This window comes from Scardinius erythrophthalmus (genome assembly GCF_964197995.2).
Source record: "Scardinius erythrophthalmus genome assembly, chromosome: 4".
NCBI lineage: Eukaryota > Metazoa > Chordata > Actinopteri > Cypriniformes > Leuciscidae > Scardinius > Scardinius erythrophthalmus.
Window position 1 is genome coordinate 10,297,274 of NC_138224.1, and position 25,106 is coordinate 10,322,379.

Below are 25,106 nucleotides of genomic sequence, written 5' to 3' on the forward strand. Positions count from 1 at the left end.
GCTGCTTCCTGTCAGTGGAATCACTAGTAAAGGGAACTGTCACACCTAATTAGATACTACATCATTTATTGTAAAATATTAACCTTAATTAATATTAACCTAAATAAAATAAAAAATATATAAAGTACTGCATATTGTATATAATGTTAGACATGCTATTACATGCTCCATGCTTAAAATAACAATAACAAACAGAAAATGCCATTAAAAAATAAGATTTTCTATAGTCAAAATTAAGTACGTAGAGTTTAAGGGTCTAAAAAGAGCTGTTGGTGTATTTTATGTGGATTCATATTAAATAAATTATTAAATATACATTTAAATATGGCCGTGGTCACATTTGCAGGATCCACAAGAAAACAGGGGCTCGTTCTTCGTAGGTCGCTAACTCAGTTAGCTGGATTTGATTGTTGACGATTTGGCATGATCTTGGATCGTTTGGTTCTTCGAAGCTCATCCTGGACTTGCTGTCATAGCAACAGATGCGCAAGCTCAAACCTGCACGGGAGCCGCATAATTATGAAGGTAAATCAGTAGCAAAACTCGAGAGCACGTAGATATGAACTTGAGAACTTGTACAATAAATATTCGTACTTGTACATGAACATTTACACTCACAGCTCAAATGTGAAAACCTGTAAAATAAAAATCTGAAGTTGAATGTTGAAATTTGCACTCGCATACAATAGTCACAAACCTGTATTCTGAATCTGAAGCTGCAGACAAGTAGACACAAATGTGTAAAATGCCATTCACAGAAATACAACGACAGACACAAACTTGTAATATATATTTTGCGTTTAATCTTACATTCACATTCGCGGTACAACCTCAATTAGGCACTTGCAACTTCTCAAATCTGTCACTGCAAATTCAAATTTCGCGCCTTGACTTTTGCTACTCTTTTCGCGATATATCAGGTGCAAAACTAACTTGTGCACTTGAAACTCAGAGGCGGTGAGAGAGAAAGGGGGGCGGGAGGAGGGGGGGGTCAAAGGAGCCGTTTTATTGGTTGGCACCTAGCCAATGAAATGGGACTTCGATGATGTCACGAAACCCACGTGCAGTGAAACGCTGTTAGACTGATATTAAAAGAAATAAACAATATTATCAAACTCAGTAAACACCATGCTAATAATGCATACTACAGAAAAGCAGATGAGCACAGAATATGAACACAACGCGTTTAATTGAGACAGTGGTATTAAAAGACCAAACTCAGGAAACACCATACAAACAAAGCACACAGAAAAGCACAGAATATGAACGCAACAATTGTACATTTTCTTCCCATAGAAAACCAAGAAAACGCTTAATGAGGCTTAATGGATCAACAGTTATATATATTAAAAAAAAAAACAATAACAAAAAACATAATTCGTTGCATTATTAATAAAACACAGGCAGCAAGTTTATTTGAACTGAACACACATTTGCTTTCTTTCGTCATATTCTGTGCTCATCTGCTTTTCTGTAGTATGCATTATTAGCATGGTGTTTACTGAGTTTGATAATATTGTTTATTTCTTTTAATATCAGTCTAATAGCGTTTCAGTGCACGTGGGTTTCGTGACATCATCGAAGTCCCATTTCATTGGCTAGGTGCCAACCAATAAAATGGCTCCTTTGACCCCCCCCCCCTCCTCCCGCCCCCTTTCTCTCTCACCGCCTCTGAGTTTCAAGTGCACAAGTTAGTTTTGCACCTGATATATCGCGAAAAGAGTAGCAAAAGTCAAGGCGCGAAATTTGAATTTGCAGTGACAGATTTGAGAAGTTGCAAGTGCCTAATTGAGGTTGTACCGCGAATGTGAATGTAAGATTAAACGCAAAATATATATTACAAGTTTGTGTCTGTCGTTGTATTTCTGTGAATGGCATTTTACACATTTGTGTCTACTTGTCTGCAGCTTCAGATTCAGAATACAGGTTTGTGACTATTGTCTGCGAGTGCAAATTACAACATTCAACTTCAGATTTTTATTTTACAGGTTTTCACATTTGAGCTGTGAGTGTAAATGTTCATGTACAAGTACGAATATTTATTGTACAAGTTCTCAAGTTCACATCTACGTGCTCTCGAGTTTTGCTACTGATTTACCTTCATACTAATTTCATGTAAACAGGATTAGATCGCGGCTTCATAAGCGGAGCTGATACGGGAAGTCCAGCGCAGCGCGATAGTGCACTTTCTGAGATGTTTTTTTTTTTTTTTTCTCGTGACTCGTGAGATTGTCGTTTACATTATTAAATTGTTGGAAACGCACATTTATTTTCGACTTGTCGGAGTCTGGCTTTAAATACAGCACAAACTGTTTGCATTGCCCTAAGATTATTTGCGAGTGGCTCTTTCCTTTACACTATTGGAGATACGGAGAACTTGATGGAAAGTGCTGTCTGTCGTGTCATTTGGAGTTTACCTGGCGCTTTTAGGTTTAAAAAACAGTTTTGTTTTTTTTGTTGTTGTTTTTTGGCATTTCCAAGCCACTTAAGACCCAATGTTGTAAAGCAGTTTTTTTTAAAGCAATTTCTTTAGGCTATCATCATTTTTTATGAAGATCATACAATCATGACCATGCCGATTACAGTATGTCACTCAGGCTTCACTAACGTGATTGGTACCATAGACTATAGGCTGCCATCAAGGCCTCAATGAAGGGGATTATGTGAACAGAAAGGGGGTTCACAATGTAAATGTGCAGCCCAGTTACAATTGGGATTCTTAATATTCCAGATTAATCATATTATATCAAATAAAAAAAAGGCAGTTGACTAAAATCTTCCATAATCACAAATGTGAAAGCAAAACGGCTAGGATCTGTGCATGACTTAAGAATTTTCAGAGATTCACATTCCTGCACATTATTTGAAAGTGGTAAGGAAAGTTCCACAATTAAATATCAAGCTCACTGTATTACATACACTTATTGATCCTAACAGAACTGCATTTTTTCATAGGTGATTATGACATGTTCCTGCAGACAGGTGTTTTATGACCCCATTCCCTGACCCAAACCAGTTACAATGCAGCTCTAGCCAGGACAAGGGCACACAATAAAAATGAATTTCAGCTAACTAAAGGGAAGATTTCAGTGTCTGAAAAGTCTGAGGGTTGCACACCTGACAGGGCCTGTGACATTGCTGCATGTGCCATATTACACAACATTGCCAAAAAAAAATAAAAATTAATTAAATGTTTAATAAAAGACAAATATGCTTAGTTCCTTGAGTTTTATTTAAATTGTTCTTTGTAAAGAAAAGCCAGTGGTCAAGTGCCTGCAACAAGAGATATTAGACACATGCCTCATGCAACAAATAAAAAGGAAAAGTTGGCTATACACTGCCCACCGGTAGGCCTATGTCTCCTCTGTCTGTGCAGACTCTTCTGTAGGCCTTTCTGTAGATGTGGAATCCTGCAACTTATATTGCAGCCATAAAGCATACAAGTATAAATGAAGTAAAGTTATTTATGCACTTGCAGGTAGGCTAGTTCCTCCATATGACAGTTATCTGAGAGGCTTTATTCAGTGTCCAGTGCAATGGAAACAAATAGACATTACAAAGTCTTATACGTTCTTTCCTTTGGAAAGGTAGAAAATGTCCACTGCACATATTTCAGCCACCACTTTCTTGGGAACAGATGAAGTGTGTATTATGTAAAAGTGCACAAAAGAGGAAAACACAATGTCATTACAATGAACTACACTCGGGAAAATGTGATCAATAACTCATGGCAAAATATTTTTACATTAACATAAGTTTATCAGTTTTCACTTTCACAAGTCAAAGCAATTCATCACTTTTAATGCGGCCTTCATTTAATGCAGCAATATGTACAATTATTTTACAGTGTAGGCTACTAAGATCTTTTCTTTTTTTCAGCCTTTTTCTTGGTTGCTTTTATAAACAGACAACCATTTATTCAACAGTGCCTTTTATAGAAGAGAAGAGACTATAATATAACTAAAAATTACCATTAGGCTATGTAGAATATTTTTGTGCTTCACTTTTATTTGTTCCCATGTTCTAGTGTGGTGACTCTGACATTACAATGAAAAAAGTAGCCTAATTATGCAATTATTAAAATACAAATAAGGCTAATAAGTGATAAAAACCTCTAACATGGCCACTTCTAACGGATTTAAATTGTCTGCTACTTTTTGCCAGCCCTCTCTCCTGGCTTTTGCAGACTTTGTGTTCCCTGGCGTTTTGATTAAACATTAAAATTCCGAATAAACTTCGACTATTAGTTCTTGCTCTGCTGAGGAGAAAAACTGTGCGCGCTCTTTGGCCACGCTGAACAGCCAATAGCAGCGTTGCTGATCAATGTTTCTACGATCGATACATATCCCCTTTTAAACCAGCGCATGAACGCGCAGTTATCTCAGATAACTCAATCCAGCGATACTAATCATAAACAACAGGTGAGTTCGAAGAACCCAATTAGCCGGATCATGATTAGCACGATGATATCATCTTGGATGTGTCATTTGATCTCGGATGTAATAAGCAACGTACGAAGAACGAGCCCCAGAGCGCTATTTTAAATAAATAACTGATTCACATTATAAAATGAACACAAATATTAATAACAATACAAAATAAAATGTACACATCAACGTATTACTATTTAAATAAAAAAAAATTTAATTTCGCGGTTGTTATCGATGATTATATGAATCTTTATACTGCACCACTTAACAGGCAATCAGATAATCACAAAATAAAAGTCTCGGTAAAATTATTAGACAGGTAATGTTACACACGCTTTCATTCTCTTTATTATGACAAAAAAAAAAAAAAAAAAACCCGGTAGATTAATTGCATGGGTTAAAATAACTACGCACATAATATATTAGATCAAAAGCCAGTTGTTTTCTTAATTATACTTAAATTCGTCAAAAAACTTAAACTACAGAGAGCTTTGCATAGGGATTTCTAGACACTATCGGGAAGTGTTTTTAACATGCAATGATTTCATCTTTAGTCATTCAAATAATTGGTTTAACAAACAGTCAACTATTATAAATGACCTCCACTCCCTAAAATTACAGTAGTTGCAAGCATCTGCATACAAATATATTAGTTATAATAATATACAACATACACATAACATACCCACTTTAAATCTTCTTTTTTTATGTTAAAATGCAGTTTAAAGTATAGGCTATCTCTAAACTCCTTTCATTTTAGGTAGATAAATATAAAATTAAATATAAAATTATTGTTAAAACATATTCAAATATTTTATACAGCACAAAACAACAACAACAAAAAAACTATTTTTAACAAAACGAGCACCAACACTCCCCACTGCTGATTAAACTCCCAGAGTTAATTTTTTATAGAGATATCCGACCCGGGTGAATCACTCTGACTTAAGTGATAGAAGTTCATCTGTATTTATAAGCCCCTGGTTGTACAGGTGAATTTTATTCTTCAATTTCTCTTTTGCTGGATTCCTGACTTCATCCTGAGAGTGCAAGGCATCATCATCTGAAACAGAAAAATGTTGGATATTATTTCTGGACATAGATTAGTCAATGAAACCTAATACTTCCAGACAGATGTCCATGTGTATTCTTCCTTGACTTACCTAGAGTGACATAAAAAACCGACCGACTGAAGCCATTAGCGCAGCAGTCCTCACACCCCTGCACTTCGGCTCCAGTGGTACAACTGCACTCCACAGGCAAACTCCCATATAAGTCCAGGTGAGGTGCAGAGTCGGCCTGCACATTTTGTGATGCTGAAACCACTTTGTCATTTTCCTGGAGAGATTCCTTGGGGGAATGCGACAAGTCGGAATCTCCCACACTCAGGAAAGTGACTTCAGACTGGCTGCACTCGCAGGGTTCTCCCAGTTTGGGAACTCTGGCTTCCAGCGGTGGGCTGCACATTTCATCATCTTCAATAGGGAGGCTTAGACCCGGACTGTGGCTGTTGTATGGCCACTGAAGGAAGTTCGTATCGTCTAGGGTGTGTGGTTGGTCCTCAGTGGGTTCAGGCATGGGAAGAAGTTGGCTTAGTTTCTGAAGCACCTGAAAATGAATAAAATGTTTATACATATGTTTATATGTGTATATGTTTGAGTAAATGAGGCCATTTACTAACCATTTCCATGGTCGGCCTGACTCTCATTCTGCTTCCTGTGCACTCTAGTCCGATTCGGAGCAGACTAAGTGCCACCGCAGGAGGCCAGTGCTCAACTTTGGGATCTAAAAACCGCAGACAGGCATCAACAGAGCCTTTTTCCTCAAACTCTGAATGCAGTACGTCTCTCTAAAGAAATGCAATGGCATAAGTCAGCGAAGGGCACAGTTATGTTGTCATCAATTCTATTAATGTAAAATATGAATTATACAAATTGATTAATATCATGAGGAATCCACATTTTCTTCGGTTTAAACCTTTAAAGCATGCTGTAAACAAAACTCAATTTCATAAAATATTGATAAATAAAGGGATAATCACCCAAAAATGAAAATTGTCATAATTTACTCTCCCTTAAGTTGTTCCAAACCTGAAAACATTTATTTCTTCTGCTGAACACAAAAAATATATATATTTTGAAGAATGTTGAGGGTGAGTTAATGATGACAGATTTTTTAGTTTGGGTGAATGATCCCTTTCAATATAATTAAATAAAAATGTTATATATACTGTCTCACAGTAATATTGTCAAATATTCAAAAAAATGGTTTTCATTTTTGTCCTTTAGAAATCATTCTAATATGCTGATTTGGTGCTCAAGATTTTGAAAACAGCTGTGCAGCTTAATATTTTTGTGGAAAGTGTCATACATTCTTTTCAGGATACTTTGATGAATAAAACAGAATTTATTTTAAATATAATTTTTTGTTATAATGTTAATATGTAATTTGTCACTTTTGATCAATTTAAAGCTTATTTGATTAATAAAACTATTATAAAAGTATTAAAGGGGTGTATAATGCCCCTTTTTACAATATGTGAAATAAGTCTCTGTTGTCCCCAGAGTGTGTATGTGAAGTTTTAGCTCAAAATACCCCACATATAATTTTTTTATAATTAAAGTTGTCCCTTTTTGAGGGTCAGTAAAAACGTGTGTGTCTCTTTAAATGCAAATGAGCTGCTGCTCCCGGAACAGAGGGCGGAGCTTCAACTGCTTGTGCTTGTGTGTGTGTGTGTGTGTGTGTGTGTGTGTGTGTGTGTGTGTGTGTGTGTGTGTGTGTGTGTGTGTGTGTGTGTGTGTGTGTGTGTGTGTGTGTGTGTTAGCAGCTCCGATTACCTCACACAGACAAGCACTAAAATGTCAGAAACTGTTCTGCCTTGGGCCTTTTATGTTTAAACTGGAGTTGGACAATGATGGAGAGACTCAAGAAGAAGTGACAACATGTAGAATGCAACAGGACGTTTCTGAATGGTTAGTTGATGAATTTATGTTGCTGATGTGGAGTTAACTATCTTCATGTCTTTGATTAGCATATTCTGTCATGATATTCTATAAAATTGCTCGTGTGGGAACTGTTGTAAGATGCCAACAGAGTGACATGCTATTGCATTTGTGTTACGTACGGTATTGCATGTGAAAAGACGGATGCGACAGCTTGAGCAGACTCACAAATGTATACATATATATATATATATATATATATATTATTTTTTTCTGGAATGGATTCTTACCAGAAACAGGTTCTTTGCTTTCTCCTGTTTCACCTTCTGTCCTGTACATGTCTCTAATATAGCCTAGAAACATTTAAGAAACAAAACATAAGAGCTGAATTATGTTTGGGCTGTCATGACTGGTAAGTAATAAATGAGAAGGACATATTAATGAACAGTATTCTGCAGCTGGAGCCGAATTTTTACCATTCAAATTCTGACGTAAATCTTTATTTATACAAATTGTACCTGGCTCTGGAATATCATTTTTGAAAAAGGATGCTGAACTCACCATGCCAAGACTGTAAACGTCAAGTTTGACAGACAGCTTGCCATCACGGATGTACTCCTCTGGGAGATAGCCAAGGTTGCTATGGGAGCCGGTATCCATGACGATGGTGAAGCTCTGGTTGACAGAGTGGGGTCTCAGATGAGCTAATCCAAAATCTGATAATTTGGGCTGCAGGTTCTCATCCAAGAGTATGTTTGAACTGTGAACCGAACACAAAAACAAGCTAATTTCAATGCATCACCTTTACTGGGCACCTCCAAATGTGTAGCTATGGCTTCAAAGTGACACCTCGTAATGTTTCCACAAATAACCATGCACGGTTGTGCAGTGTGTAGATGGTGGACTGCCTTTGCGGTGCCTTTTATGATGTTCAGTCTTTCCTGCCATGATAGAGGCCTATCAACTTCCTGTAACAAAGGCAAGAGTAGAGCCTATGAACACTTATTTTCATCACTATGATGTAATCTACTATTAGTATAGCATGTTACATTTTGCTGGCAGATGATTTACCTCATGAAGCCTGTGGAACAATGATCCGTTACGAAGGTACGGATAAACTAAACAGAAGCGATCCGCCTCTGAAAAGCTGCCCCATAACTCCAAGATATTAGGATGCTGATACCTAAGCAGACAAAAATGAGAACAACTGACAACATGATAAAAACACCATTTGAATATGATCGAGCAGATTGTAGACTGAACCTACAGTTGGAGAACTTCGATTTCTTTGGTGAATTTTTCCCACAACGCCTTCCAATTAGCTTTATTTTCCTGTTAATATAATAAAGAATTTCATTAGTGTTTTTTAAAAACTGTAATGGCATTATATCTGTATGTAAAGTCAGACATTAATAGGTTAGGACCTGTTTGAGAAAGATCGGTTTCCCCATCCTCCACAGTAAATAATTTCCATCAGTTAATTCAGTAAATAATTAGTACATTACATACTTATTATTATTATTATTATGTTCTTATATTGTTTACTATTTTATTACTGTTATTATGTATTTCTAGTATTTTATTATTAATTTAATATAGAACTGCCAGAAAAGAACATAGTAATGTAATGGCAAATGAATGTCCAAATACAGGTAAACAAAATAACAATACATAAGATGTAAAAAGATGTTTTGAGACACATTTTAAGGTATTTATGAAAGTTTGTTTACACCACGAAATAAAAAATTGATACGGGAATTGTCGACTTTTTGTCTGACAATTTTGACCTTATCTCTCACAATCGCAAAAAGAAAAAAATCATTTTCTAGCATCTCAGACATTATAACTCACAATTGCAAGTTTATATATATATATATATATACAACAATTATTCCACGTTGAATATTCCATGGTGGAAACAAATTGAATAGGTTAGGACCTGTTTGAAAACTTTCACAGCAAAAGATCTGTTTCCCCATCTCCCGCAGTAGACCTCGGCGAACACGCTTTCTCCTATTTTTAGGTCCTGGTGGAAATGCCTCGTTCCCGCTATGACGTCTGAATATGTGATGCAATACTTCTGTTTTTCACCTATGAGATGGACAAATAAGGTTTCATCTCATATCCTCATGAAACCGCTCAAAACAGAAATGAAACTTTTTACGTAATATCTAGAATGACATATATAGTTAGTTCTTGTATTACCGCTACATGTACAACAATACTAACTAAAGCAAAGGCAACAGTCAAATACAAATGTGCTTGTACTTTGAAAGCAAATTACCTTCAGCAGAAATAGACTCTGGATGAAGAGCTGCAGTTTGACAGAATTTCTCAGTATTTTGCAGATGCTGATTGAAAAAAAATTCAATAAAAAATGATATGTAGATAGGGTGAATGTAAAAACATATGTAGAGTTTGTGAGTATTCAGGCTTTTGCTTTCTAAGAATCCTAAACCACAAAAAAGCCAAGCATCTGACCAGAATCTTTACAAATCTGCAGAAATAACAGCATCAAACAGAAAAATAAACATTACCATAGCAAAGAGAGGGGGCGAGGATGACTTCAGCACACATGAAAAGTCTGGAATAGAATCAAATAAGTTTGGTTACTTTTTGTTATCCTGTGGCAGTTTCGTTATAGCAGTTTCTTTACGTTGTCTTTGTGGTGTGTGGGCTTGTGGGCGATACGATTTGTTAGAACTGTGGGTTACATGCACAGCTGCTTTTTAAATTGCATGCTTTGTTTTTGCGTCCAGTTCACAACATATTTAGGCTTGTCAAGTTCCTCTTTTAAGTACACTATACGTTACAAATCTAAAGGAACACTAGCTGATATAGAAAGCTTCAGTGACTAAGAGGAAGTTGGAGAGACAGTAAAATGTAAACAACCCTTACAAGATTCCCCTAAAATATTAGTTACTACAGTTATTGCTAATACTAAAATAATAATAATATTAATAATATAACATCTCCTTTAAAGCTTCCAGACTCATTCATTTATTTTTTTCTGCTTTAAGTTTTATATTTACTGTAGTTATTTATTGTGTACAATTACTGTAGCAACCATTTTTGCATAAAGTACAGTTACCATGGTACATTATCATAAAGGGAACATCACAACCAGAATTAGCTATAAAGATGAGGATGTTACCTTGTGACTGAAAAAGACTGGTGGCTCGAGCATGACCCATCTCATCCAGAACCTTCAGCAGATCCCCCACTCTTTTATTCTTTTGGGCCCACGACCACATGAGCTCTTGTGTTGGACTTTTCCCAGCAGCCACGTACATTTCAGTACACCTCACCTCCAGCTGACTGGGAAGGATGCGGGCAGCTGGAAGGAATCAGACTGGGATGAATGTCACAAATTTTTTCCCACAAGATCCAGTGCAGCTGATTTGAAGACCCTGTCTGTTGGAAAATCCAGCCAAAGTTGCCTGATAGTTGTTTTGTATTTCTAGTTGGTTCAAGCTGATCATTAGTTTGTTGACCAATGTTCTGAAAACCAACTTGACCACCGTTTGTGGGGACAAGTTATAAAGTAGAAGCTGGATTGCTGATTTTCTTGGACTAGTTAGTGACCGTATTGTACCAGTTTTGTCCAACTAATGCCAATCTAATTCCTAAATACACTCTTAAAAATAAAGGTTCTTTCTTTATTGGCATCTTTTGTTATTAAGAGCCTTTAACATCCATGAAACCTTTCCATTACAGAAAAGGGTTCTTTATAGTGGAAAATTGTTCTTAAAATGTTATTCACACTTATAAAAAAAATAACTGAAAGGTACTTTGAGCAACCAATAATGGATTTACTATGGCATCACTATGGCAAGCCGTTTTAACATTTAATCCTTAAAACCTACTAGTATCTATTTTCATGCTACTAGTACTTATTTTTTAGATACTACACTGTAAAAAATTTGCTGTAGTTTTGCAGCTGTTTGCCAGTAACTTACTGTAGATTTAAATGTATGTTATTTACTGGCAACAGTTTGTTCAAAGTTAAATGCACATTAAACATTAACAAGTCTTTGTCTTTAAAGAATAAAATTATAAAATAACAATTTAATGCAAAGCATTCTGGGAACCAGAAATCTTCATCAACCTTTTTCTGTTTTTTTTCCTTCAGATTTTGGTTCCCAGAATGCTTTGCATGAGGATGTTATTTTAGTTTTATTCTGTAAAGATAAAGACTTGTTAATGTTTAATGTTCATTTAATTTTGAACAAATTGTTGCCAGTAAATAACATCAATTTAAATCTACAGTAAGTTACTGGCAAGTAGCTGCCAGTAATACTGTAATTTCTACAGATTTTTCTAACAGTGTAGTGTCAATTTCATTGAGTACTAGTACTTATTCTTTAGCTAATAGTGCTTATTATTTTGGTACTAGTGCTTATTCTTTAGATACTAGTACCCATAGGCGTAATTTGCGGGTGGGACGGGTGGGACTTGTCCCCACCACTTTTTAAAACATCTCGCAGCACGAATGTACCAATTCTACAAATAAATAAAACATCTCCAGTTAACCGGCAGAGCATTCATTTCGTTCGTTTTTTAAATAAGAGACGATCTAGAGCTGAAATGTGTTTTTTAAATCAAGTGATCAAAGTGCTCATTGCCGCTGCGATCAGTGGCGCGGATACAGTGTTTTCTCGTGTGGCTCGCGCACACGCCACACTGTCTTCACTCGGACGCGTGCTTCAATCCGTTGCGGATACTCTATTCGTTCTGGTGAAATCACAAAACATAATGCACACAAACGTGTCCCTGCTTGATATACAACCACTGATGAACATAATCGGTTTTGATGAGAAAAAAAAACTATACGAGAAAAAAAAAACTATACGAGTGCGGATTAGAACCCAAAACTTCTGACACGGTAGGCGAAAGTTCTACCACTGGACCATTAAGGTACACGAAAATTCTCGCCACTGACAACATATATTAGGCTACATCTCATTAAACGACAAATTAAACCCCATGTAGCCTACTATTTAAATCGATTGCTGGACATCGTAATGTTATTGTACATATATCTGATTTAGCATTGTATTAGCAACCCCCACCCCACCTGTCCCACCCACTTTTTAAAACAAAGTTACGCCACTGCTAGTGCCTTTTTAATAGATCCTAATCGTTATTCATTAGATACTAGTTCTTATTTTTTTAGATACTGGTACTCATTCATTAGTTACTAGTACTTATTCATTAGTTACTAGTACTTATTCATTAGTTACTAGTACTTATTATTAGATACTAGTACTTATTTCAATAGTAACTACTAGTAACTATTTTTTTGTAACTAGTAACACATTTAACATTTTTGTAACTATTCAGCTCTGACTAGTATTCCAGTTGTGACTTAGTACTTATTTTTTTAGATACTAGTACTTATTACTAGATACTAGTACTAAGTCATTAAATACTAGTACCTATTAAATAGATACTAGTACTTATTCATTAGATACTAGTACTTATGGATTAGATACTAGTACCTATTAATTAGATACCAGTACTAATTAATTACCTACTAGTACTTATTCAATAGATACTAGTACCTAATTATTAGATAGTATTTATTCCAAATGTTACTAGTAAGATTTTTTATTTTACTAGTAAGATTTTTAATTGAACTCTACAGTGGCCATTCTGACTATTCCTAACATAAGACGAGTAAAAAAACAGTTGTGACTAGTAAAATAAGAATAGTTACTAGTAACAATTACAAAAGATACTAGTAGTGTCTAATAAATAAATACTAGTACCTAATGAATAACTACTAGTATCTATTAAATAGGTACTAGTATCTAATGAAAAATAATAGCATTTAATAAATAAGCACTAGTATCTAATGAATAAGAGTAAGAAAATATTAAGAGATATCTTCTTTCAAACAGATCATTACATAAACATGAGTATACTCTCAACCATCCAATCAGAGTTATGGTAATGCAGGCTGAACTAAGGCTATAGAAGATTGATTTTTCATAAGTAACTGGCTTTGTTGGTTTATCTAGTTAATTGGTTAGCATGAACGCAAGGAAAGATATATGTTTAATATGACATTTATTGTTTTGAATGTACAGTAGGCTATAATAAAGACTTAACTGCCAATAATAAAATCCAAACAATAGTTAAATAGATTCAAAAAACGGATTCATATACCCACCAGCAAACAACCACAATACCCAGAGATTGGAACTTTTGGAGAGCATTCATAATTCCTTAATCAAATATTATGAATATTAATCTTTAATATTAAATAATACAAATAGTAATTTTAAAAATTATGTTATTAATCAAACTGAGAATGCGAGTCATGTCAAAATAAGAGTATACAGTATATGCACTATATTACATTGGCTTATTATTTTTTTTACTCTAATACCATTAAAAAGGTAGGCTATTGTTATATCGTTATTATAAACACGGCCTTGTTCAATTCAGTCCATTTCCTATGTCATCTCTCTTTGATTTGTTGTTGGTTCATTAATATTCAACATATTATTTGCATACTGATTATTTAAATAGTAGGCTATCTATTAAGTTAAGGATATCTTTGATCTAAAATGTTACTAGTAACTAAAAAATAAGCACTAGTTATATTTTTTCTTGACAAGTTGGGTATAATTAAATACTAGACACTATTGGAATAAGTACTAGTATCTAATAAATAATGACTAGTATGTTTAAAAAGGCACTAGCTAAATAATAAGCACTGAATCTAAAGAATAGGCACTAATACCTAAAGAATAAGCACTAGTAGCTAATGAATAAGTACTAGTACTAAATGGAATAGATACCAGTATCTAAAAAATAAGTAGCTACTAGTAGCATGAAAATAGATACTAGTAGGTTTTAAGGATTAAATGTTACAACGGCTTGCCATACATACATCGCTGCGAAAACACCATTTTAGAACCTTTATTTTTAAGACTGTACATTATGGGGAGAAAAGAAGCTTGAACAGAATATTTGAACAGTATATTCCAGCGGCTATAATTTAACATCAACACATTCCCAAAGAAGATAAATATAGGGAAATTGCAGAGATGATTGTTTGCTTAACTTCATACTAACAGGTAACGGTACTACAATGTTACATTGTCATGGTAAAGTGCGTAGTTTACCTAAAGCTCTCCACCCCAGACCGTCCACCCCGCTGTCCATCAGTCTACAGAAAGTCCTCATGAGCACCGGCGGGACGTCGAAGAGGAACGTCGACGGGTCTATTTTACCTGACATCTTCCTCTAGTCGATACCATACACAGGTGTGTGAAGTTTGGTTAGATGTTTCATGTCCTTCGGACTGGTGACTCTACACTGCTCTCTTGTGTTGACATCTCTTGCTACAATTTGGAAATTCCCAAACCCCACCTACTTCCTCTAAATAATTTCACAAATGCTCATATTTGCTCGTAAGAGAAAGGAGAATCAAACAAAACAAAACATTTTTTTCTATAACAACATAACAACAACACTAATTATTATTATTGTGTTTATGTCATTGTATCGTTTACTATTAAATAATTAGTAGCCAGCCTACATTATATAGGCCTACTTCATAACAATACAATATAATAATTATTATTATTATTAATATCCTTGTATCATTTACTATTTTATGTTTTGTCTTTTTATACAATTATTTTATTTCTAATTTAATATAGCCTAATAACAATTTACAGTATAAAATACCAATAATTGAATGTCAGTTAGATGTACAAATACATGTAATTAAAAGCAATTGGAATGAGGAGATCGACAGATCATCAGTAGGCCTATCTACTGAAGGCTGCTAAAGTTTTGAGGCTCTGTCAATCTTTCTCACAATAATCAGATGTTCATTTATCATTTTCACTTCATGTAGCCTAGGCTACAAAAGAGAGACTCATAAAAGTGTCTCAAAAGAGTTAATAATCAAATTAAATCCTTAAACACACAGCAAATAATAAAAGAAATAAGGACGTAAGTTATTCATCTATATTGTCAATTATCACTCTTAATATAATTTGTAATCAGACAGATATTGTACAGATATTGTACATTTGCATACTGCATTGCATTCCACCAACATGCAATGTGTGCATCAATAAAGGTCCATTCTTTTACATTATTACATAAAAAACACAGCTTTATTTACAAAAGGTCTCAAATAAAAAAAAAGCAGGTGATTTTCACAGCATTTCAGCTTCACGGTTACATCATCAGTCAGTGTTATTAATATGACTAGTTGATGATAACTGAGCAACGCTTGCGAACCAGAGGGAGGCTTGGCTTGTCACCATCACAGGTTTTTTCCGGGAAGTCATGTGACTTTTTTTCAGCGCGCGGCAGACTCGTCTAGGGCGCGAGATACAAATTTTTGCTTTCAAACGCACTTCAGTCCATGAAAACAAATATGTTAAAAGCGGAGATAAAAAAAAAACAAAAAACAAAAAAAACTCAGCGCAAACTTGGAGGACTTTTCATTTTTAATAGAAAGCGAAACTCTTACATTTCGTCTGTTTTTTTTTTTTAATCCAATCACCGTCTTGATCGCTCAGTTGCTAGGCAGACATGTATGTTTTAGGTTAGGCAAATAACTGAAATTCACTACAATCACTGTTGATTTAACTTCAAAGTACAGACAATAAGACAGTACAGACTATTTAAAGCAAATAAACACAATTGTTTCATTAGGTTTTCTAAATTTTATTTTCCTCTCTAAAAATTACATTTACATTTTCTCAGTAGCAATTTGTCAAATTGAATTAATATTCCAGTTTGTAGTTGTGAACATATGTAGATTAACAAGAAGATATAACAACTGGTTTAAAAGAGATAGTTGGTTGTAATATTTGTAATTAGCCTAATTTCAAAATAAAGCCAGAAATAGTCACAGGATTTACACAAAGAGGAATGAAATCAGTGAAAAAGACCCATAAACTAATCAAAACCCATCCAAAAATACATGTAGCAGCTACTTTGGTTTAAATTATCCTTACTCTTATGAAGAAAAATGTCAACTCAAGGAAAGCTAAAATCACGGAAGTTGCGATGTAATTTGTATGAATAGTGCATCTTGAGCAACATTAGCTTTGTGATATGGGACAGTGGGATAAATATGGTCTCTGTAGACGATGAAAAATGTCCAAAAAAACATGACAAATTATCCTAGGAAAAAGAAAGAAAAACACACACCTTTATTCCTCTTTACATCTCTGAACTGCCACATTTTAATTGTAAAAAAAACTTGGTATTACTATATTTTTTAAATTGATAATCAACAAGGTAACACTTACCACCCTTTGTCTGCCTTTGATTGTTTGCTTTACATGTTGTTCTCTGCGGAAAAAACATAAGATGTTCAATACAAGTGCTATGTCATGTAAACCAAATACACAAGGTATCTTCTAGAAATACACACATAAGACTCACCCCAAACAATGTTCTTTGTATCGCTCATGTGTCGAACGCTGCAGGAGTAATCTTCACCTTTCTGTGGTGTGAAGGAGGCGCTCTTGGTGAGGTGAAACTGCCAGCCCTTTTCGAAGGCCAGGTCAGTCTGCTGGGCGTTAGACATAGTCTCTCCATTTTTCAGCAGTTCAATGGTGATATCAGGAGGGTGGAAGCCACTCACATAACAGATCAGGGTGTTCTGTTTTCCATACTCTCCTGGAAAATGGCTGTACAGCTGAATCTTGGGTTTGGCTGAAAATAGGGTTTAAAATATTAGTTTACAAAGATAACGCGCAAGTAAAGTAAATTTGATCATGAAACGAGAAGATTGTTTATTTGAAATAGAATTCTGGAAACATAATCAAAATTAAACACAAACTTCCAGACTTCATTTCATGAATTGTCCCAAACGAAACACAAATTACATCAGAATTCCTCATTCACTTTGCAGACAAAAAAAGAAAAACGCAATGTCTTTACAGGCCTACAGTCTGTTTAGCTAAAGAGACCCTACAAATTATAACCTCGGTACAGTAGGCCTAACATTAGTTGTTATATAAAACATACTAATATGCATAAATTAATTATTTTCAATCACAATAAGACATAACTTTGGTTATATATAAAAAAGATTATCATTTAGGCCTAAGTGACATGACACATTGTTTTGTAAATGAAGGCTAGGAAAAATACAATAATAATACTAAAATCAATTCTATAGATACATAGTGACATATTATAGCTAACACATAGATATTTTAATCCTCAAGGGGGAAATCCAGTTGCAAGTCACACGATAGAACCAACAATACAGCACAATAAACAAACAATAAGATACAGAATTCACATAAGCAATTTAAATTACTTACAGACTTTCCCTTGTACAGTGACGTACAGAACACAGAGCAGGGCAAAACACACGAGTCCTCGCATTTTTGCGGATTTATTCGAGAGTATCAAAGAGAGAACCTGTACCTCTCAGGTCTAAAGAAGACAATATTGAAAGTAAAAACACCAGTAACCTTAAATGCACTGGCACCACCGACACAAGCACAGCCTCCAAGATGACAGGGAAGCCAATAGCAAAATTTCTACAAGCTGTTGTTGGGTAGATTTGATCCGGGGAGGTTATACAGACTGTGGCAATGATCTGGTGAAACAGTCCCTTTTGGAAATACCCGAACTTACCTAAACAAAAATAAGACACCTCCCTCCTCTTCTTCATCAACAAAACCGATCCACCATTACGTAAATCGCCATGAACCAAAACAATTCAATAACCATTTAAAATGTAAATATTTAAAATGCAAATATAGGTTATCCTAATATTAAAAGAGCACATGGTGAACGGAGTTAAATAGCAAAGTGACATGCTATACTGCACTTCTAAAACTATTTTAAGCATTTTTTTTTTTTTTTACATATAAACAGAGACTATATTATATGTGTAAAAAAAGTAAAAAAATGTAAGAATACTTTAGGACTATGACATAATATTTGCTTATATGTTAAGGAGTTCTCACACCAAATGACTATTTAAATAAAGTGCATACATAAATAAATAAAATATAATTATATAATCTTATACTAATATATATATATATATATATATATATATATATATATCAATACAACTCACAGAATAGAATTAAACACAATTTTATTGATAAGCAAGCCACTGCAGGGAAGGTACAGTAGGGAAGTCCCCCAAACAGATCTTGGCAGGTGGTGCTGGGGAAAATGGGGGTTTCGAAAATTTCCAATGGCGCTCTGCTCTGAGTTGATCAAATAAATATATTAAATAAATAAATAAATAAATAAATAGATAGAAAAAAACAGATCAATTGGCCTTAGCCGTATACATGGGCATAAATACATGAAAATGTATTTAAAATACAAATACAAAATACTGTGTGAAAAAATGTATTTAAATACAAATTCAGTATTTTGTATTTTGAAAATACACAAAATACATGTGAAATTGGCCATCCAGTGCAGGTATAGGTCACAGTGAATGAAGAAACTACACAGGGCTACTGACTTATCATTCCTAACCTCATCTCTGCCCTCTTTCTTTCTTTCTTTCTTTCTTTCTTTCTTTCTTTCTTTCTTTCTTTCTTTCTTTCTTTCTTTCTTTCTTTCTTTCTTTCTTTCTTTCTTTCTTTCTTTCTTTCTTTCTTTCTGGCAATTACAAATAAACTTATGCAAAATAGCAGCCATTTACTTACTTATTTAGCTACTTATTTCTGGTTACAATGTAGTCTGTTACTTGTGGTGAACACTATTAAAAAATTCATACTGTATATAAAACTGTGGGAACATTTTCTGCTATCTAGCAAATAATATGGATGGGCGATATGAGCAAAATCTCAATTTTACTTCACAGTAACAATATCATGGTTTCACAATTCTCAATATCAGTTTTGATTCCACAGCATAATTTATTTATTTTTTTTTGCAGGTAGTCCAATGCTTTTAAAGTAATTTTATGTTTATTTTATGTAAAGTTTATTTGTTTCTATAAGTTTATTAAAATTAGAAAGTGTATCTAAAATTTAAAATTAGAATTAATTTAGATTCATTTGACACCATTTACCCCTTTTTATGTACAATAAAACTAAAAGCTGAAGATTTTTGTGGTGCATCATTCATCAGTGCTTCTTTTTCCACTCCAACGTTACAATAATTCCTGCCTACTAAAAGCTGCACGGATAAATTTGCTTACCCCACAAATAGGCCCATCTATGTAAACGATTTAGAAAAAGTTCCATCAATTCAAACTTTATATCATTGCTATGATATGTAGTGTCATATCACCCAGCCCTAACATGCAGTAATGCTTTAAACACATTTGACAAGCTAGTTGATAAAAATCAACAACCGGTCAAGACTATTTTCCCACTTGTCTGTGCTCTTTTATTCTTTCATGTTAACTGAAGTGAATAATGCACTATTTTAACTTGAATCAACAAATAGAATTGATCATGACATTCTCACCTTATAAAAAAAAATATAGTGAATGTCTGAACTAGTTGATGCACAAAATCAGTACCCTGATAAAGAGGTTAACAGAATTTTTCCAAAGGCTTTAAAATTCAAAATAGTATTTTGTATTTCAAATACGTATTTTAAATACATGTATCTGAAATACTGTCCATCCCTGGCCGTATAGTTTCATGACCGAACAATGCCTATGTATAGGCTAACATATAATTACCTTTTAACAGAGACTAATTCTGTTTCAGTACATGAATAATCAGCTTAGTGTATACCTGTATATGTAAATAGTTGGATTTATGTCAAGCCCTATGCAGTAAACCAGATTTATGTCTATTACTGGGGATACCAAATTGTGAAAACATCACAGATTAGAAAAAGCAATTAATAAAATATTATTTTTGGGGCAGAGTGCAAAGTGAAAGCCTACATTTGTAAATCTGAGACTGGTATAAAAAAAAAAATGCAGAGCTAAATAAAGCATCAGCCATAGGAATGCTTAAGTTATCCCTGTTCCTCATGCTTTTGGGTTGTATGGAATACAGTGGTGAGCCAGAGCAATAAAGAAACGCATATGAATTGTGGCTTGGCCTGGATGCCAGATTCCCTGCCACAACATTCTTCATCTCAGTCTCTATGGAAACTAGGCACAATATTATGACACTGTGCTTTGTGTAGATCTGTAATCCAATGTATTAAACTGCTGGAAAGTCTAAAACTCTAGTTTATGCACCTTTTGTGCCGTCTGCTTCGGAAGTGCTTTCACTTTAAGTTCAAACATGAAGGATGTTTCCTTGTGCATTGGTTCGTTTGGGCAATTAAATAAAACCAAAGCAGATTTACCAGCCTGGGCACATTTCAGACGTGTCAACTTTGCAAATAATAGTTTCTCTTCTGATAAATAATTAGCATACAGCAAGTCAATATATGTATGTATACGCATATGCACACATCTTTGAGTATTGTCGCATTAGACAACTACTTCTCAAATCAAGTGGCATTTTGACCATTCAAAATGAAAACAAAAGATATTTATTTTCTTTAGTTGTTATTTTAATTAAATCTATAAAATCATTCAATTATATGACACCTGTGTTTGGTTTTATATTTATATTTTTGAAATGAACTTTATTTGAGTGTGGCTTAAGTGTCCAAATACAGTTGAGCCCACTGTATAAACAAAAAGTGAAAGTAGATTTGAACAAAGCTTGATCTCTGGGAAATCACGTGATAAAGTCTGGAATTTTTTTTATTATTATTGTTACATACACGGAAGTAAATCTAGAGAACAATGACTATTGCCCAATATTGCCTCTATGTCTAAATCGAAAATGAAAAAATTGATCATCTGATAATCTACTGGGGTTTTGTTTTTGTGGTTAAACACTCAAGCTGGTACTTTTGGAAATCTCAAAACATAAGGCAGCTTGCAATGGCACAATTTTTCCCACTAGCCGTCAGCATTGTACAAGCATTTAAGGTGAAACTGAAGTCATGCACAGAATTAAAGGGATAGTTCACCCAAAAATAAAAATCCTGTCATCATTTACTCGCCCTCAAGTTGTTCCAAACCTGTATGCATTTCTTTCTTCTGCTGAACACAAATGAATATATTTAGAAGAATATGGCTAATCAAACAGTTGATGGACCCTTTTGACTTCCATAGTTAAGGGTATACTATGAAAGTCAATGGGGTCCATCAACTTTTTGCTTTCATACATTCATTTTCAAAAAAATCTTCTTTTGTGTTCAGCAGAAGAAAGAAATTCTTACAGGTTTGGAATAACTTGAGAGCGAGTAAATGACAAAATTTTCATTTTTGGGTGAACTATCCCTTTAAATCTGGAGTCAGGCAATGAAAGCTGAGTTTGATGTTTTGACCGGCTGCTGAACACACCTCAGATTTAGATGGATTTATATCATTGTGTCACAAACCTTTATATGATTTCATCATAAGCTATAAAATCTAATGATTGACTTGGTCATATGACACACATCATGTGACAAATATAATATTTTTCTTTCCCCTTCAAAGTCTCTATCCAATTTTAAGTTAATGTTCCTATCCAACACAAATCTTAAACTGTAGCTAATTAAAGATCACTTAGCAGCCTTTAGTTAATGTCAAATAGACGAAGCCAGGATTCTCTGCTCAGATAGAACGTAACACCACCTTGTTTTGACTCATTTTGCACCTGTCTCATTTTTCACGTCTCTATCTAGAGTGCACCACAAATCTTGAGAGTTTTGCGGTGTAGCCGACCGGGGTTGAGGTTCGAGCATGTGGTAGCGTTCACAACCTCATAAAGGCTGCAGACACTCAGAGACAATAACAAAACCATCAGCCTTTATAGGAGGGATTTTACTGTCTGCAATGACAATAGAGGCGTACTTTTAGTCTGTCTGTACATAAATAGATCTTTTCACTGCAAAAAGAAAAAAAAAAAAGAAGTCGTCTAGACTTCTAGCACATAGCTTAGCGGTCACAAATCTGCTAATGTCGTACAAATACACATTCCAAAAGTTCCAAAATAATTCTGCCTGCATGTGCTATCGGAATCATCGAGTTTCCTAGGTGAAAATTGGACATGCGCCCTTTCAAGTCGTATTTAATGCTGGGAAGCCTGGGGAAAATTTTGATAGGCCTTCCAGAGTTTCAGAGTTGGGTGCGCCATTTCATCTCAATATCAATTGTGAGATTTTTGAGTTTAATGAATCTAATTTTGTGTTTCTGTAAAATAGTGATCTATGACATTTTATTATGTTAAATATCAAAGGTTTTTTGTGTCTAGTTTATAATGAGGGATTTGTGGACACATTAATGTTTTGGATTTGCAGAGTGAAGGTTATAGTTTTTATTTTGAAGTAAAAAGACAAAATTAGACCCATGGGGTAAGATGACCCCATCTCAGTCCCAGACCTGGTTTCCTCCATAATTCCTATTCTTTCCGACAACAAAGCACTTGCACGAGCAAGCTCATAATCACGACTTCAGAAGTCAGAAATTTCCGTCAGCGTTAGAAGAACCATTTTGTCCTTAGTGAAGAACAATTTGAAGAACCTTGTTAAAGAACATTTTATGCATTTGAAAGGCTCCATGGATGTTAAAAGTTATTCATAGAACCATAAATGCCAATAGTATTTATAGTAGCTAGTGCCACTTTACGTAATTGCATTTCCTTGTTTTAAAGGTTAAAAAACCCTAAAACGTTCTGTTTATTTCCGTGATTTTGAATCCCAGATTTTAATTGTCAGACTTTTGGACCGCACTGTGTACATTGTCTCCTAGTTTATGGGACAATGTAGCAGCTCGAGCCACAGAAAGTAGTTTTATTACATGGTTTTGTTGTTGCTATAAGTGATGGAATGCAATCAAACATTTGTCGTGGAATTCTTGGAGTTACTCTAGAATTCCCAGACTTCCCGTTCGGTTCTATTAGCGCTGGGAATGAAAGCCAGATTCTGTAGTACAGGGTGGTTTAGAGAGATGGAGGGAGGGAGGTTCCAGCCATGCGGTTTGGTCTCCCCGCCAAGACTGTGCTTCATTAAAATGAGGTCATTTACAGAGCCAGGAAGGAAAGGGAAAGAGAGGGAGCGAAGGAATGAGACAGGCGAGTGAAAAGAGAGATAGACCCATTGAGGGAGGAGGCTGTAATGGAGGCGAGTTGGGTGGCGGGTGGAGGGGGGGTGGCAAAATGAAACCAAGATGAGTCACAGAGACCAAGAACAAGAAAGAAAGAGGGAGAGGATGAAGGGGAAATGGTTCCTCGATGACTGTGCGAGTGCGGCCGGATTGTGCGGGGCGGCACGCGAGCTCACGGTGCGGGTGACGGCGGGATGAGTCAGGACCGCAGGCGTGAGTCAGTGACACTCGGGTCAGACACACCCTCAAACAGAAGCGCACAAACACTGATCAGTCATACAGAGTAAACAAACACTTATTCAAGCAGAACACACTGCTCCAAAACCATTCATAAATACACACTAACACGGAAAACCAGACTCATATTTATGTAGCAGTTAAAAACAGTTTAATGGTCTTATACGCCTAAATGACACACTGAGGTTACACTCTATGGTTCTGTGCTCTCTTTCAAAAAATTATATACATGTTTCCGAAAAACTTGATTCTCATTGGTCGATCACGATCTGTATTTTTATAACCAGTAGTTGTCTCTGGCAACCGATATTTTATTTCCATGTCTCTTTCTGCACTCTTTTTCTTATGACATAATGAAATACTTTAAACTTAAATCAATATTTTGTATAATTATTATTTTTTATTTTTTTGGTAACTAGCTGTTATCCCTTACATGAACACACAAAATACAAATAATAATAAAAAATCTACTTAAAAAGTAAAGTAATAGAGTAAATAAAACAGTGGCAGAAACAATACATCCATCTTAATTATTTATTATAGATTTCTTTTATAATATATATTTATATAATTTTTAAAAAATAAATAATTTTACATAATTTTAGAGATTAAGTTAAAACATTTATTTGAAATCGATCATATTAAATTATAACGTTTTTGGACATGCTATGCATAAATAATTATAATAAATTAGAAAAAAATTATGACAGTTACAATACATTAAAAAAAGTATCAAATCATGGTTAATCAATTATATATAAAAAAATCAGTATATTAAAAATATAACAAATAATTATAAAAATATTACATAATAAATATTATAAAAATAAAAACAGTTATTTAAATATATCTTCCAAATTACATGGAGACGTCTATATGTCTATAGACACGCACTAGCAGCCTATAGCATCTAGCAACTGTATGTAGCCTGTATAGAGCTACGTTTTTCAAATGCCCCATTTTACCATTTCATAGGCTACACAAAGATATTCTCATGCACACTTGCAGTCACAAACATACTCAGTTTCAACAGGTCCTAAACACACTTGGAATGACACCCACACACATAAACCCACAGCCACCCACTCGTTCCATTCATCCCGTCCACGCTTCCACACACGCCCACCTTGAACGCAGCCCAAGCTGAGCTCCGGCACAGGTTCGGTGACGGCCGGCCTTCTGACACACACAGGCTGGGGGAAACCAGACACGGTCACATCCGCAGGCAGGATTACACACCCTGAAGTTTTGATGTCCAGTGTGACTCATTCCTATAAACAGACACTTCTGGAGTGTGTTGTAGGGCCTTTCAAAGTCTACAGACATCTCACCACTGTAGAATGTAGTGTACATATGTGCTGCTGACTCACCTCGATTTGAGCTGTTTATATCTTTGAAGGCTTGAACGAG

General features: G+C 34.8%; 2 protein-coding genes across 2 annotated transcripts; both read right to left on the reverse strand.

Moving 5' to 3' along the window:
• Nucleotides 1-4,760: 4,760 nt before the first annotated feature.
• irak3 (interleukin-1 receptor-associated kinase 3) lies at nucleotides 4,761-14,731 on the reverse strand. Its single transcript, XM_081362667.1, has 13 exons — nucleotides 14,509-14,731; nucleotides 10,527-10,709; nucleotides 9,910-9,956; nucleotides 9,657-9,723; nucleotides 9,312-9,463; nucleotides 8,640-8,704; nucleotides 8,444-8,555; nucleotides 8,222-8,340; nucleotides 7,934-8,132; nucleotides 7,663-7,725; nucleotides 6,112-6,279; nucleotides 5,594-6,038; nucleotides 4,761-5,493 (listed from the first exon to the last, which is right to left on the reverse strand). Exons 1-13 carry the CDS (start codon nucleotides 14,621-14,623, stop codon nucleotides 5,366-5,368), a joined length of 1,863 nt encoding a protein of 620 aa, XP_081218793.1. The 5' UTR covers nucleotides 14,624-14,731; the 3' UTR covers nucleotides 4,761-5,365.
• Nucleotides 14,732-16,060: 1,329 nt separating this feature from the next.
• b2m (beta-2-microglobulin) lies at nucleotides 16,061-17,963 on the reverse strand. The gene is made up of 4 exons (XM_081363116.1): nucleotides 17,689-17,963; nucleotides 16,799-17,071; nucleotides 16,663-16,705; nucleotides 16,061-16,534 (listed from the first exon to the last, which is right to left on the reverse strand). Exons 1-3 carry the CDS (start codon nucleotides 17,750-17,752, stop codon nucleotides 16,692-16,694), a joined length of 351 nt encoding a protein of 116 aa, XP_081219242.1. The 5' UTR covers nucleotides 17,753-17,963; the 3' UTR covers nucleotides 16,061-16,534; nucleotides 16,663-16,691.
• Between the last annotated feature and the right edge of the window lie 7,143 nt (nucleotides 17,964-25,106).